At 36.5% G+C, this 16,561-nt stretch overlaps 1 protein-coding gene across 2 annotated transcripts in view; it reads right to left on the bottom strand.

Moving 5' to 3' along the window:
* ITSN2 (intersectin 2) overlaps positions 1-16,561 on the bottom strand; it is a 104,927-nt gene that overhangs the window by 29,570 nt on the left and 58,796 nt on the right. For both annotated transcript variants that reach the window (XM_014546677.1, XM_014546678.1), the window contains 7 exons: positions 14,486-14,691; positions 13,615-13,679; positions 10,696-10,862; positions 8,843-8,888; positions 8,638-8,759; positions 5,988-6,084; positions 5,359-5,550 (listed from right to left, as the gene is read on the bottom strand). In XM_014546677.1, coding sequence (XP_014402163.1) covers positions 5,359-5,550; positions 5,988-6,084; positions 8,638-8,759; positions 8,843-8,888; positions 10,696-10,862; positions 13,615-13,679; positions 14,486-14,691 — 895 coding nt within the window. The remainder of the gene's footprint in view (positions 1-5,358; positions 5,551-5,987; positions 6,085-8,637; positions 8,760-8,842; positions 8,889-10,695; positions 10,863-13,614; positions 13,680-14,485; positions 14,692-16,561) is intronic.

The following is a 16,561-nucleotide window of genomic DNA, read 5'->3' as shown; positions in this document are numbered from 1 at the left end:
TAACAGAGTAGACTATTACCCTAGACATTTTCCTTTACTTTCAAATCAACATTTCTTTTGCTTTTGAAATACATTTTGATTGTCTAGGATCAAATTACTTCAATCTTGACCACTTAAAAATTTCTTTTGTCCCCTGTGATATAAAGGATTTGTTGGTCTGTATCCAGAGACTACATTAAGGAAAAAGAAAAATTCCAAAGAAATTCAATCATGACTACATATAAACAACCAAAAATAAATTTTAAAGGATGCTTCCAAAGAAATACACAATACAAGTAATGTAGTTTGTGTCCTTTTAATAAACACACTTGCATAGTTATATTACAACTTTGTAAAAAAAAAACAGATTACCTCATGCCAAGCGTGCCCAGCATTAAAATCTTAATACGTTTGATTCTATAGTTTTTAAGACACACAAAATAAAAATTTAAGGCAAAAAACAGCACTTTGCAACAATTTAATAATTTATTACATTACAGTAGCATCACAGCAGCATCCCACAATGCCACTCTAGGCAGAAGTCTCTCAGAATTTCCATTATAGAGTCTATTTACAAGAATTTGTAACTTGGTAAAATTCATTCTAAGAAAAATTTGGCAAATAAAGCTTTGACTGGAATTGGCATTTCTTTCTCCACTTTTCCTTCCTCCACTTTCTTTACTTTAAACTATCAGTATTCATACTGTATTTTAGAACACTAAAATAGCAGTTATACTGTTTTAATAGCTCTATTATTTTAAAATGACACTTTAAGACAAAGTTTTTGAGGAAACTCTACAATGAGTAAGACTGATTTAAATTTTCTAAAAAATCAGGTTTGGTTTTAGAACTGATTTTTTTACTGCTGGAAAACCCATCAAATTTGATCACATACTTAAAAATGATTATCACATACTATAATTTTTAAATAAACTTTACCTCCTACAGAGTTCAGATTTATTCAGTGGTGTTCCCACTTTAAAAATTCTTTCCTTCTAACATTGATTTCTAAGTAAATTGAAAGCTGCCTCATATTGCATGAGGAAGAAAGCAAATATGTGGCAGAATATGAGGTATCGCAAAGGATTGCATGCACTTTTAAGAAGGTCAGGTTATTATATGTCATCCTATTTCCTTTATTTTTAGCTTTCTCTCAAATATATGACAAAATACCTACACAAGGAGAGGTATTTCAGTAAATACAGTAAATACGTTTCCCAGACTAACATTTAGCTTAAATATGTCATTATGTGATTTAGTCCATAGGTACCTTTGAATACAGTTTTTTCAAATTGACTACAGATGCTAAGCTCTACCTGAATGTCATTCTTAATAAACTTCATCAGTGTAAAAGTGAATGATCTGCACTATAAAATACCTTTGAAATAATTTATTAATATATTAGGTAAGTCCATATGCAAAAAATAATTATACAGAAATGTTATACTAAATCATGTGGCTAATTATCAGTGGTGATTTCTAATCTCAGGGTTTATAATGGACTTAAAGTAACTGTCCTTAATCTGAACCCAACTAAAGGATGCAAACGCAGAAAGCTCGGAACATTAAAAGGCAAGACCAAGTAATCTGTACAATTTGAAGGATTGGTTGAATTCACAAGCACACAACCTTTGTACTATCCCTTTTATTGACTGCAGGTGAATCTATTATTCCACCTGTAAAGTGATATTATTGCTTTCTATTAATGTCATATTTTTTAAAAGTATCATGATGATGCCAAATACTAAAAATCGAGCTGGTCTGATAATTACAAATCCCTACCCCAGGGAGCATACCTACATATCACCATACATCCCAATAATGTGAAATATTTTGGAACACAGACATTTGAACTTCGTGAAGTTCTAACTAAACTGTTGATTCTTTCTCAAGTGTTGTAAAATTATGATTTAGGCAATGTATAACTGAAATCATTCATTTATAATGTATAGGCACATCAACATAAATATTGCACAATATATGTTTTTAACTTAAACTCAAAGATATAAAAACATATTTCACTCTTAAAGAACTCTGTGAGGAAATAAGACTGTGACTGTATGTACACGTTTCCTGATAATACTTTGACATTCATAAACAGTAGATTGCACTGCAGTTTGTAAACATTATAAATTGCATAAGCTTCTCATTGATTTTCAAAAATAGTTTAATACTGTCCATTAAAATGCCTTTTTGTTTTAGCTATGTACTCTCACATTTATTAGTTTTTAATAATGTTTAGCATCTTTAAAGTGTTTCCATTCAAGAAAAAATAAAATCCTGTGCCAAAGTAGCCAATGTGGTTAAATAGAGATTAGCCAGAGAATTCTGGATGGTAAAGTCAATCTTCTAGCCTCAAAGCACTCTATGGACATGGAGGAACGCCAGCACACACACCTCTCCTTCACCTGAATTCATTCCTGACGAGGCAGACGGAGCCTGTGTGCCTGCTTCAGGGGCATTTAAACTCTTCAAAGATTCCTTATGATCTTTACTAAATATATTAAGAAGAATGTCAACCAGTGTCTTTTTGTGACCTGAGACATGTGGTCACCTAGTTAAAATAGATAACATGAATTTTTGACTTTAAAATGTATCGTAGATATAAATACTCAGTCTAAGCTAGGGAAAGTTTCCTATCTCATGGTCAGTGACGGGAGCCTTTCATTCCCCCCAAATAATACATTTTTAGGTCATTAATGAAGAAGTAACAACTAACTGCTGCAGGACATAATGCAGTATCTTCATGTCCACAGCACATAAAGATCTAAGGTCACTACCACAGCACTGTGCTCATTCCTGGGCAACTTAACCGATGAAACATATCCCATTCTGCATATACTGATGGGCAGGCCACTGTCCTCTTCTGAGATAAGAAAAGCTCCCCCAAAATGTTATTGCTTCTACCCCCAAATACACAGAAAATACATAAAAGGTTGTTTCCAGTTCTTGGCCTTTAAATTTAACAAATTGAATTTAACAAATTGAATAGTGGCATATTAGAAAGTAACAAATTAAACACTGCATATCTGGGGACAAATCACATGTTGAACCAATTAAAAGCTCACTGTAATTAGGATTCGATCAAACATAAGAGCAAAACATAAGCAAATTTAATCTGAATTCTGTAATCAATATACAAGTTGTGATAACATTAGATAGAAAAGCATGGCAGCTCATTCCAAACCAGCGAGAACAGTTTGTGCAAATAGTGGGTCTTTGTGTGTTTGAATTCCCACCATGTCGGGGAAAACTCAATGTGCATGCTAATGACCTACAATTACCAAATTAAAAAAGGAGAAAAATGCTAAAGGGTGCCAGAGTGAACAGCAGGGAAAGCCACACAAAGACCCACTATCCTTTCATTTGTTACAAATAATGTTAACTGTAAGTTAGAAACACAAAGAAATAATCACAAGTGGCTCTAACATTCGAACCGAAGTTAACGGATTGTGTAGGAGATATTTGATCAGGGCTGCCTGCCCTGCCTCCACGCTAGAGTCAAACTTGGATAGTGGGTCTCTGGGGTGCTTTCACACTGGAAGACAACATTGGGTCCTATAAAAAGAAAAATGAGGAATAAAATGAACATAAAGCAAATTAAGGGGTGAGAAAAAATTTGACTAATAACATGCAACATCAACTAGTAACAAATTTGAATTATTACTATTCTCAACCTTTAAAAAATACAGTCATGCGCCGCTTAACGATGGGGATCCTTCCTAAGAAATGCAACATCAGGCGATTTCATCATTGTGCAAACATCACAAAGCGCACTTACACAGAGATGGTACAGCCTATTCTAGGCTATATGGTGTACCACCGTCACATACAAGGTCTGTCTTTGACAGAAATGTTATGCGGCACACTGACTATATCCTAATTACATAAGGAAATGAAAATAATACTTCTAAGGGCCCAAGAAATGCAAATGGTAATCTAAAATTTAACCAGTTTTTACTGACTCATACATGCCTGGCTGTCCTTCCTTTAGAACAGCTTTTATTTGTTCTTTATATACCTTAGAGAGGCTTAATTGGAAAAAGTGTTCCACCACAGAAAAAAAAGATCAACAACAGCAACAACGAAACCTTTGGACAGCCATCACTTTACATCATAGACACTATAAAAACCAAATGTATGAACATACGGAATGCCTTCAGGGATCACTAGCCACAGCTCTTCCAGACCCAGCAGGTCTGAAAGTCTCTTGCTCTCTCTGATTCAGGAAAGGTGCCTCAGGCATTTTTAATTGATCACATCAACTGGCAAGCACCCAAAACTGCCAAACCATCCGCAGAGCTTAAAATGGTCATTCATTTAGGTAACCCAGGTTGTTATATTTTAGTTTACCACTTCCGAAACCCTGAGATATATTTGGGGATGTTCAAACCATAAAGAACTGGACTCCTCCCACCTCCAAATTGGGAAATTTAGTTGTGTTATCTAAAGGAAAGTCTTCTTCCGGGTGAGGACCATCTTTACAAGCTCCCAAGTAAAAATAATGCATGAATATTTCAAAATTATAGTATAAAAGAAATTCGCAATACTTGCACTGAATCGTAAGCATATCTCAGCTTTGACTTGGTTACCATTTATATCATCTCAAAAACTAAATTACAATGAAAGGTTAAATTTATTAGATAATTTCTCAAGAATGATAAAATTATAAATCATGAGTATTTTGTAAAAAAAAAAAAATCCAAAAGATGGAGGACAGTGACATCCATTTTATAAAGGCTAGATAACTACCAAGGGATAATTTGATGTAATACCAAATATCACACTTAGAGATCTGGACCCTTGTTCTAAAAACAGTGAAATAGATCTTGATTCATGTACCTCTTGTGGCATGAGGTATCCATGTAAATAATCATCTAAGGAGAGTTTTGAAAACAGTCAATTTAAATAGTTTTCAAATTTTATTCTTAACTGGATGATGTGTAAATATGTGGGAAATAAATGCAAGGGTGGCAAAATTAATAGCACATACACTAAAAGGGTAATTTTTAATAGGTAAGTAGGATACTTACTATTTACTCTTTATTAAGCTGAAAAAGATCACTGCCCACTGCAATGATGGTGGTAAAGGGAAATTGCAGTATAGACTGCTGTCGTACCAAAGAACCCATAAAAGAATGATACGTTTTTCAGATGAAATCTAATAGCAAGGTCTGAAGCTAGGAAACAAATATTTAAAATAAAGCTATATAACTTGTAAATTGTGGAAATTTTCCTTTGGCAATTTCTTACTTTAAACATTCATATACATTTGCTAAGAGTGCCGAGTTTAACATATGACCCAGAACAGTAATAAATGCAGTGCTGCAGATGAAAGCTTTTGCACTAGTTGAGAGGCAAATAGTTTGATTTACTCACACTGTTGACTTGGATCTGAGTCTGTCGTCATCTTAACATAGTTTGAAGGGAAGAGACCAGTCACCCCATTGATTTCTCCCTGCCACCAGTCAGGATCATCTTTGTTCAAAACATTGATAAGTTGTCCCTTGGAGAAGTTTAGCTCATCTTCATTATTCGCTGCATAGTCATACATAGCAATCACCTGACACACTACCAGAAAAAGAAAAACAAGATAACAAATTAATTATTCCTATAGGCTCACCTGTCAAAATTCCCCTAGGATATAAGTTACTCTAACATTAAAGGTTAAATCTGCCTAAAATTGCCCTTTGGTTGCTCTCTCCCACCCTCCTTTGGCCATTCTGTTTTAAAAACACTATCATTTTCAAACTACAGTTACAAATCTAAGTGAACTGCTTCTTCACTTTAAGTCTGATGGTATAGTAATTCCACTTTGAGAAATTTTAAGGAGTGAAGAGGTTCAAGTATTCATTTAACAGTTGGCTGTTTCTACACAGAACTTTTTAGAAAGGAAGTTCTCTAGAAAGGACAAATTTTTAATATTTTTCAGAGTTAGCTATTCTGAGAAGTTGGCGAGTTTTAACAAAAATTCTCTATGATGAAACGTAAGTTAACTCATTCCATACCAGGATGAAAGGCAGGTGTAGTTCTTTCACTACTTGGACCCAAAAGTTTAACATGGCTGGCAGGAAACCATCCTTTCTGTCTCTTTTTGCCTCTGGCCTGTAAAATTAGCAAAAGGAGTATGAAAGATGAGATTAAAACAAATTACTAAGACATGAACAAAACCTGCAAAAAAATCCTGTGTAGTAAAGAATTTAACCTTGCTCAAAGAAAGGTCTGGTTTTTGTCTTTGGCTCCTGGGAGGTAATCTTTAAACCTCTGGAATGTCATGACTGACGAGTGTCTGAGTTTACCTGGGGCCTTGACCATGCCAGATAGTCTTAACAATGTGCTTTATGGTGGGTGCTCTGGGTCACGTAGTATGAACTCAACCTCTGGAGAGACTGAGTTCAGCCATACAGGCAGCCAACCATGTCTATGTGATAGAGCACCCATAACACTCTGGACAGCAAGGCTCAAGTGAGCTCCTTTGGCTGGCAGTCCTCTGTGGGTACTGTCGCAAGGAGAAGTTAGTGCTGATCAGGACTCCACTGGGAGAGAACAAGGAAGCTCTGTGTTTGGAACCCTCCTGATCCTGCCCCATACATCTTTTCCCTTGGCTAATTTTAATCTACATCCTTTTGCTGTAATAAACTGTAACCATGAGTATAATACAGTAGTCCCCCTTAATCCATGGTTTTGTTTTCCACAGTTTCAGTTATCCACAGTTAATTGTGGTCTGAAAATATTAAGTAATAAATTCCAGAAATAAACAATTCTTCAGATTTGAGTTGCATGCTGTTCTGAGTAACGTGATGAAATCTCACACTATCCCTCTCTGTACACCCAGGACGTGAATCATCCCTTTGTCCAGTGTATCCATGCTGTATGCAATACCTGCCTGTCAGTCAGTAGTTACCTAGGTTATCATATCCACTGTCATGGCATCGCAGTGTTTGTGTTCAAGTAACCCTTATTTTATTTTATAATGGCCCAAAAGCGCAAGAGTAGTGATGCAGGCAATTAGGATATGCCAAAGAGAAGCTAGAAAGTTCTTCCTTTAAGTGAAAAGGTAAGTACAGTACAATAAAATATTTTGACAGATCACATTCACATAACTTTTATTGCAATATACTGTTATACTTTTTCTATTTTACTATTGGTTTTTATTAATCTCTTAATATGTCTATTTCATAAATTAACCACTATCATAGGTATACATGTAAAGGAAAGAACATGGTATATGGAGGATTCAGTACTATCTGTGGTTTCAGGCATCCACTGGGGACTACTGTAGCTTTCAGTGGGTCCTGTGAGTTCGAGCAGATTACTGAACTTCAGAGTGGTCCAGAGACCTCCAAACGTAAAACTGGTGTCAGAAGTAAGGGTGGTCTTGGGAAGCCCTGAATTTTGCATTGGCCTTCCAGGTCAATATCAAACAACTGGAAGACTCAATATGCAGCTCAAAGTGCAGCTAAAAACACTATTTGTGGAAGTCTATTTGAAGATCTTTCAGGCTCAGAATTATCTGCATATTTCACACAAGTAATATTTATAAAATAAAAACACTTTTCTAGAGTTCTTGTAATAAGTTCAAGTCAGCACTTAAAATGGCACAGCCAACAGTAAACACCTCTTGGGACTTCGTTAATCAGGAGACCACATTAAAATTTGTGGATAGCCATGTTTCACACTTAGTTGGGTCAATCTTCAAAGCAAATCAGAAGGTGGGATATTCAAAAAGGTACTGAATTTTGAACATCCACTATTCTTTAGGAATTGTAAGACTAATTTGCAAGAATGAAGCTATGTTTATCCTCCTTATCACAATCATATATTAATCTTACATAAAAATACAACTATTGTACCTCTCATCATCTTTTAATCCTACAATGCTCTATAATTTTAACAATGAAATTTTAGTAGAGAGAGAGAAAAAAAAACACTCTGTATCAAAACATATGCAATAATTGTCTCTGCTAACATTGCAGGGACAAAAAACAGGCTCATTTATGCCGGCACTTCCTTTCTTTGCACTGATGTTTCAAAAACGTAAGATCATGAAGGGGAAAGTCCAATGGGTAGTGTTTTCTCAGGGCACAGCCTGGACCACGTTTTTTCTCCCAGAGGCTATGCTGTAAGCCTGGGGTTATCCCAGGTAAAGATGATGCTATGCTTTCCTTTAAGAAGGTGACCTATGGTTTATTACAGCAGGTGTAACTGGAAAACAATTATGTCTTTAGAGAAAAATATTCTTCATATATTCTTACTTATAATATCAATTCAACTATGCTAAAAATAAACAGTGAAAAGACTAGAGAGAATCATTATACACTAACACAGCAGTTCTCAACCTGTGGGTCGCGACCCCTTTGGCGGTCGAACGACCCTTTCACAGGGGTCGCCTAAGACCATTCTGCATATCAGATATTTACATTACGATTCATAACAGTAGCAACATTACAGTTATGAAGTAGCAACGAAAATAATTTTACGGTTGGGTCACAACGTGAGGAACTGTATTTAAAGGGCCAGAAGGTTGAGAACCACTGCACTAACATGTTCATGTAGATTACCTCTAAGTGGTAATCTACACTTTTATTAGTTTTGATTTTAATGAGCATGCACTAGTTTTATAATAAAAACCGATACATGTTATTTGAAGATTATTACCTGTAACTCCCCTTGCCACCACCCACTTGCATTTTTCTTTAATATTAGTATTAACTGCCCTGGTGCGAGGCTAAGCTGTTCCGAACCAGAAGCCACGTATGCTGAAGTTACTTGAGCAATCTCTGAAAATAAAAATAAACAAGAAGCTATGAATTCCAGGCTATGAAGCACTTCAGTAATTTTTTCATTTCATCACTATACATACCAGGTTTCTTGGTTGATGCTCCAGATTTGCTAGCACTCCCAAAACTCTGTAAGGAGAAGACGTACTGTTTTATCATTTTCCAAAAATCCAGATGTAAAAGTACAAAAGTTATTAGGAATTAGAGACGTCTAATTCCCTGGTTTCTTGTTTCTTTAAATGAAGAGCAAAATGACAGTTAACCTTATATTAACCAAAAAAGTTAAGAATCCAACACTTGTGGGGAGTTCTGGTCTGCTAACAGAGCATTATAGAGACAAGTGACTCATGTGTATCCCGACTCAACAGGAATAGCTCATTTCTGAATTCCTCCTGAATATTAAATGTGACTACACAGGCCAAATATGCCCCATTTATGTTAGCACCACATACAGTCTATGTGTCCTGGATACGTTAAGGCAGTGGTTGGCAAACCGCGGCTCACGAGCCACATGCGGCTCTTCGGCCCCTTCAGTGTGGCTCTTCCACAAAATACCGGCTTCTGCGCATGGGCCACGAAGTTTCAATCGCACTGTATGTGCGCGCCCGCACATGGTATTTTGTGGAAGAGCCACACTCAAGGGGCCAAAGAGCCGAATGTGGCTCACGAGCCACAGTTTGCCGATCACTGCATTAAGGCATATGTGAGTTCTGCTCCTGCTGCATAGGACCAAAAATAAAATATTTTTATTTTTAATTTTTTATGCTATGTCCCCCCCGAACCTGACCTAAGAACAAAAGATCCTTACTCCAGCAACTACGACCTGTTTGACTTTACAGGATAAGTTGGGCCAACCACATTTCCTCTTTTTAGGAATCTGAATAAGAAGTGAAAGAGTTTAAATTTTTTCCTGTTAGTGGATGCAGCTGCAGTAACAGTACTGAAGCAGAGTGGATGTGAGAATCTAGCTGTCTTCAATTAAGCCAGACATTAAAGAGGTTTTCAAAAACAAAACAATGCCACTCTTTTCACTAAAATTTTTTTTGGAAATATATAGTTGTTTTTTTCCATAAAAAGCAAGTTATTTATGTTACTATGCAATGAGTTTAACTTTTCTATGTTAAAATAAATTAAAAATATATATATATTTTAAAATATATTTTTATTGATTTCAGAGAGGAAGGGAGAGGGATAAAGAGATAGAAACATTATTGATGACAGAGAATCATTGATTGGCTGCCTCCTGCACGCCCCCTACTAGGGGGGATTGAGCCCACAACCCCAGCATGTGCCCTTGGCCGGAATCGAACCTGGGACTCTTTAGTCCAGCGGTCGCCAACCGGTGGTCCGCGGGCCACTGGTGGTCTGTGAGGTCCGAATGGTTGGCGACCACTGCTTTAGTCCGCAGGCGGACGCTCTATCCACTGAGCCAAACCAGCTAGGGCAAAAATATTTTTAAAATTTCAGTTTTATGGAAAGTATCACTAGATATAGCCCATATATTAAAACAACAACAAAAACAAACAAAAAAAACCTCTTTAAGAATGTAAAAAGTTCCCGAAACAAAAAAATTTAAGTACTGCTGCAGTATACGATATTATTAGTGGGATAAAAAGAAATAGGAACTCAATATAGGCTGAGTCACATTAATGTCAGAATCTTAAAGATTTACAAACTCCTTCAAGATGGTTCCTTATAAAGCCTCCCTGATTATGGGAGTTGTCATGAAGCCCAGCCATACCTATGTCTCTTGTTCTTAGAATTTCATCAAATCCTGCCTCCCTTCTCTCTCTAACAGGATCCCTATAATAAACTCTATTTTACTGGAGCTACCTTGAGTGGTTTCCTAGTAACCAAAGCAGCCTGACCAAAAACCATATTCATGAGTCTCTGTTTTAAGTATAAATCTTGATAAACAAAATGGAATGAACTCTACCTCTTGATCTTTTGGTTTGACATAATTTGATGGAAAAATTCCAGTTCTATCTCCAATACTGCCTGTCCACCATTCTCCATCTTTCTGAGTCACCAGTATTTCTTCACCTTCTGAGAATGTCAAATCTCCAGGTTCTACACTTGAATACGGATAAAGTGCAATATACTCTGTAGGAAACAAAGCAAAAAGGAACGAATTTTGGTTGAAAAATTGCAGAAGTTAAAAAATTGTGTTAATTTCTAAGATCCTGAATAAATTTACTGTAAAAGATCTTATGACTTAAGGAAACAATATAAAGAGCTATTAAGACAGAAAAAAGAATGAAGCAATTATTTAGTAATTTATTAGAAAAAGATTTGATTTCACATAAAGCTTTATTGTGGGGTTTCTTTTTTTTAATTGTGTCATCATCATTATCATCATTATCATCATATCACAGAGAATAACCCCAAAACTATGAAGAGATATCAGTATCTCCACTTTATAGTCAAAATATGAAAAGAAATTTAACCTCTTACAGAAAATATATTCTAATCTGTTGTTTTCTCTTTAATTATTTTATATACACACCTGTAGAAATGCCCAATATTAGAGGCCAAATTCCATCACAAGGACTCAGCTCTTAGCCCAGTGTGTGGCATGGAGTAGAAACTCAATAAATATTTCGTAATGAATGACCTTGAGTGAAATGTCTAACTTTTAATACTGGCTTTGTTTTTGGTTCCTATGATTGCAAATTTAGGAGAAGCAGTCAATGACCAGGTTTTAGAGATCTTTCTTTCTTTAGGGTTTTAATTTGTCAACATGGCATTTGATCTATACATCATCAACTGGAGATGACCAGAAACACCACCTACAACAAGCATGTCAAACTCAAAGGCTCACATGGGCCAAATAAACAAGGTTTAAGTTTATGTGGGCCGCAAAAAAACAAAAGCTTCAATTTTCATAGAAACGTAAGCTTATTTCGATAGAGACATGCTGAACACAAAGGGCTGAAATAAATGAGTCATCGTTAACATAAAATAATAGAACATTTTAATAAAAATTAATATTTTTTCTTGAGCATTTACTTAATAGACACTGAATAACTGCACAAATTAATAAGTGTAATGCAAATAAAGCTATTTTTGTTTTTCTCTGAAAGCGAAATATTTCCTATTGTGCACACCAAACAAGTCAGTACAAGTCTAATGATGTGGCAAAAGTTTGCTAAAATATTCGCTGCTAGCATTAGCGGAAAGAAATGGTGTGCCTGCGCATAAGGCATGTAAGGGAAATGAATGCAACACAATTATAGTAATCAGTCATTAGCGAATGTTGTAGTTCATTATTAATAACTAGAGGCCCAATGCACAAAATTTGTGCAAGATTAGGCCTTTCTTCCCCTGGCTGCTGGCACCGGCTTCCCTCTGGCACCCGAGACCCTGGCTTCCCTCACAGCCCTGGCTTCGCCTGGAAGGTCGTCCAGAAGGACGTCCAGTCTAATTAGCATATTATGCTTTTATTATTATAGATTATGTATAACAGGATATTTTAAAAATTAAGTTACGAAATTTTTATTAAAACGTTTCTTACATACCTTTATATTGGCTGGGCTGCAAAAATATTTGTTGTGGGCCACGAGTTTGACATGCTTGATCTAGAACCTATTTATTATTCACATTCCCAGTATTAGCCAATTTAGCTGATTTAACAAAATAAAAACGATTATAAAATTTGGATCTGCTGCAACAAGCCAGGTCCTTTCCAAAGTGCTCCTCACTACCTTGCTAGGCTCATTTCACAACACTCATTCCACAGTAAATGTGGGGTTCCAGCCTTGCTGGTGACCTGAAACTCCCTTTCACAATGATGCCTTGGCTCATGACATTCCCTGTCCACAAGATCTTCTTCCTCTGTCACTGTGCAAGGCCTACTCATTGTTTAATAGGATGCCACCTTTGTGGATTCACAGGGCCCACTCAAAACTGTGTTTTGTTCACTCATTAGAGAATTTATTACAAGTGTATGCCTATTTTCTCCATTCTTTGTGAGTTTGGAGGCTGTGTTTTATTCATCCTTGTATATTTCAGGCTGTAGCACAGAATCTCTAATTAGAGAAGATACTGAAGAATTTGTTTAATTTACCATTAAACTGATTTTCTTGAGCAACATAAACATAAACTGTACTTCAGCTACTCAACTAATTTTATAATGGACATATACAATTCACTTATAAACCTACAGGGTGGGGCAAAAAGTAGGTTTACAGTTGTTTGCATGGAAAATAATACAATAATTAATAAATAATAATACAAAAATAAACCCTGTTTCATGTACTCACAACTGTAAGCCTACTTTTGCCCCACCCTGTATTGTAACTATTCATGGAAAAAAAAAATGTCTGCAAAGACAGTAGACAATCTTTATTTAATTTTTCAGCATAATAACAAGATCAAAATAATTTATTAGTCAAACAATCCTAAGGGCTATAAATATTCTTTGTAATATTTATAATAAAGTGTATTTGGATTTCAAATTCTACTTAATGATGTATATGGTACACTGTAATTAAAATGCAATTCGTAAATAAACTAAATATACTAAAATTTCTTTACATCCTAAACATCAATAATGTGGATATATAATTGCAGGAAAACAAAAACTTTTGTGCTATCTCATTGCTATACTTTTTATTTATGATCTTATTTATCGAGGCAGTGTATGGTGAAATTTTATAGTAATGATTTTTTAAAAGTGTCAAGTATATTCAGTCATATGTTTTATATATCCTCAATATTCATGTGAAACAGGCAAGGGGCTGGTTTTCCTAACCTCACTTCAACAACGAAGACAGAGAAGTATGGAGAATGACAACTGTGGGAAGTTAGTTGGTAATCTGACTCCCATCTAATATACAAATTGTCAAAAGCTCACCTTCTCCAACTGTATAGGCTGCGGAGGTAGGTTTCTTATTTACAGCTGCATACAGAGCTTCTGGCCTGCCAAATAAACACACAAACAGATAAAACAAAGAAACAAAAAGGGACATCAATAATCAAAAAACAAGAAAGGTATTCGATGAATACAGCAGGTGTTAGCAGCACATTTTTTTAGGGCTTTCTGAAATTAACTATTACCTCAGTACACAGGCTACAAATATTCTCATACACAAAATCCTAGAGTAAGAACTGCCAAATATCAAACTTCTGAATTTTTAAATATATCCAAGTAATTTCAACATGATTTATCAACAGTTTTTCAAATGTGCTATTATTTTGCATTTCTAAAGGGACTTAAAAGACATAAGTGCCCAGCTGGCATGGCTCAGTGGTTGGGTGTCGACCTATGAACTAGGAGGTCAGGGTTTGATTCTGGTCAAGGGCACATGCCTGGTTGTGGGCTCAATCCCCAGTTGGGGGCATGCAGGAGGCAGCCGATCAATGATTCCCTCTCATCATTTATGTTTCTATCTCTCTCTCCCTCTCCCTTCCTCTCTGAAATCAATTAAAAAAAAAAGACATGAGTGCATTAATAAATGGGCAGTTATTTGGTAAATTACATATGGAGCATGAATCAGTATAGGGAAAAACAAGGGTAATACATAAATCTTACTATTTGTTTAGAGCACACAACATTAAAATATATATATTACTGGACAACATCAGACAATAAAAAAAATAATGTCTTTTAAGCACTGCCTGGCCAGTGTAGTTCAGTGGTTGAGTGATGACCTCTGAACCAGGAGGCTGACTCATCAGTGAAGCACCAACATCCACACCTCGTGAGAACACTCAGAAATGCTTACTCTTCCCGTCTGACTTCACTCCCAGGGATGATTTTGACATAAGATTTTGGAAACCATCCTCTTCCTCCATGTACTTCCCCAAACCACCAATTTTCTTGCTGCTCCAAGACAGTAATAACATCATGTTTTGAGAAGTTCAAGTGGTTATCTTTCTTTGCAGTCCAGGAACAAAGGGCCTGTGCTTTTAGGTTTTCTACAACCTGTCCCTGTGAATACAAAACCACAAAATTAGAAACAAAACATTAATAATCAGGATATACTTCCTGTTCAAACAGCAGATGAGTTTGGTATGGTGGTGACTTATAACTAACTAGAGGCCGGGTGCACGAACTCATGTACGGGTGGGGTCCAGCTGGCCCATGCCGGTCAGGGGGAGGGGACGTGATAGGTTGGCCAGCCGGCCCTGCCCCCAATAGCGATGAGGGGGGTCAATCAGGGGCGGGGCCGGCTGGGGTGAGGGGACACAGCTGGCTGGGGGGAGGGGCTGTGGGAGGTTGGCTGGCCAGCCCCATCCCTGTTCGGGTTGGGGGCTGATCAGGGCCCCGATCAGGCCAGTTGGCTGGCCACAGTGCACGTCATAGCGACCGGTGGTTCTGGTCGTTCCACTCGCTTGGCTTTTATATATATAGATAGATGGTGACTTAAGACAACCTTAATCTGCTGACTTAAAATTGTAATTAACAGACAACCATCTGAGTAGCCTTCTGGTAAGTTAAAGACTGAATGCCTACCAGGCAAGGACAAATCTTGGCATTAAGTACCACTGGTACAGAAAGTGAGCACTGGCTACTCTGTATCTAATAGAACAAATGCAAAGGGAAAAGTTACTGCAAGCCTGTCTCTCCTCCAGTGTCCAATGTCTCCTCCGGCAGTGGACTCAGCTGACTCCTCAGAGGAGGAGTGGTTTCGTTTGGCTGGCAAGGCTAATCTCTTTACCTCTGCTCTAATCTTGTACGCCCTCCAATTTTCTCAAAATAGTGTTACACTGTCAAGTCCCTCTCCTGAATCTTCTATCTCTTCCATCTCTCTAATTTTCTACCTACTTGTTCTTCCAAACTTCTTAAAGAAAGAACAGTCTTAAACTTGCTTTCCAATTTCACCCCTTAGTCCATTCTAATTTAGGTTTTGCACCCATTATACTTCTTCTTGAGGTCATGGATAACAAAAAGCCAAAAGCTTCTTCCAAACATTATTTTCTCTGATTTCTGAACGGTGCTGACATAATTAAAACCTTTGCAGTTCCTCATAATTAAAACCTTTACAGTTATTTATTTATATGTCTGTCTCATTAGATTACGACTTTTTAATGGCAAGGATTTTTTCCATTAAATTTCTAGCACACATCGCCTCTCTCTCTCCCTCCAGTGGATGGAGCGTCGGCCTGCGGACTCAAGGGTCCCAGGTTCGATTCCGGTCAGGGGCATGTACCTTGGTTGCGGGCACCTCCCCACTGGGGGGCGTGCAGGAGGCAGCTGATTGATGTTTCTCTCTCATCGATGTTTCTAGCTCTCTATCCCTCTCCCTTCCTCTCTGTAAAAAATCAATAAAATATATTTTAAAAAAAAAATTTCTAGCACATAATAAAATGCCTGGAACCTACAGTCACACAATAAACACTTTTTTGAGTGAAGGTGAAATTTCTAGGACTCTATTCTGACGAAGTCTGCAATTTTTAAAAATAATGTTAATTAACAACGCTTGCAATAGTTATATCTAAGTTAGAGGCTAAATATACGTAACACAGTTCCCACACAAATGACTTAAGAAAAAGACAAAAAAAACCCAAAAAACCCCAAGTCCAAATCTCTTCTTAAAATAACTACAAATTAAGAATACTATAATCTGATTTGTAAAAATGGTATTTTGAGGTTAGAAGTCTTAGCTGCTAACAGCATGATACCATGAGAATGAATTGTTGAAAAACCTCTAAGTAATAATAATTTCTTCATATCACATGTGAATGATAAGAACAAAACTAAGTGCTACAAACTCTGGTTAAACTAGTAAATGATGCCTTTGTACAAAAATCTTCATTCTATTTTATATGAATCAGGAGCAATGTCAAAAAATAAAGCA

This window comes from Myotis brandtii, unplaced genomic scaffold (assembly GCF_000412655.1).
Source record: "Myotis brandtii unplaced genomic scaffold, ASM41265v1 scaffold454, whole genome shotgun sequence".
Classification (NCBI taxonomy): Eukaryota; Metazoa; Chordata; class Mammalia; order Chiroptera; family Vespertilionidae; genus Myotis; species Myotis brandtii.
This window is presented reverse-complemented; position numbering and strand designations above follow the sequence as displayed.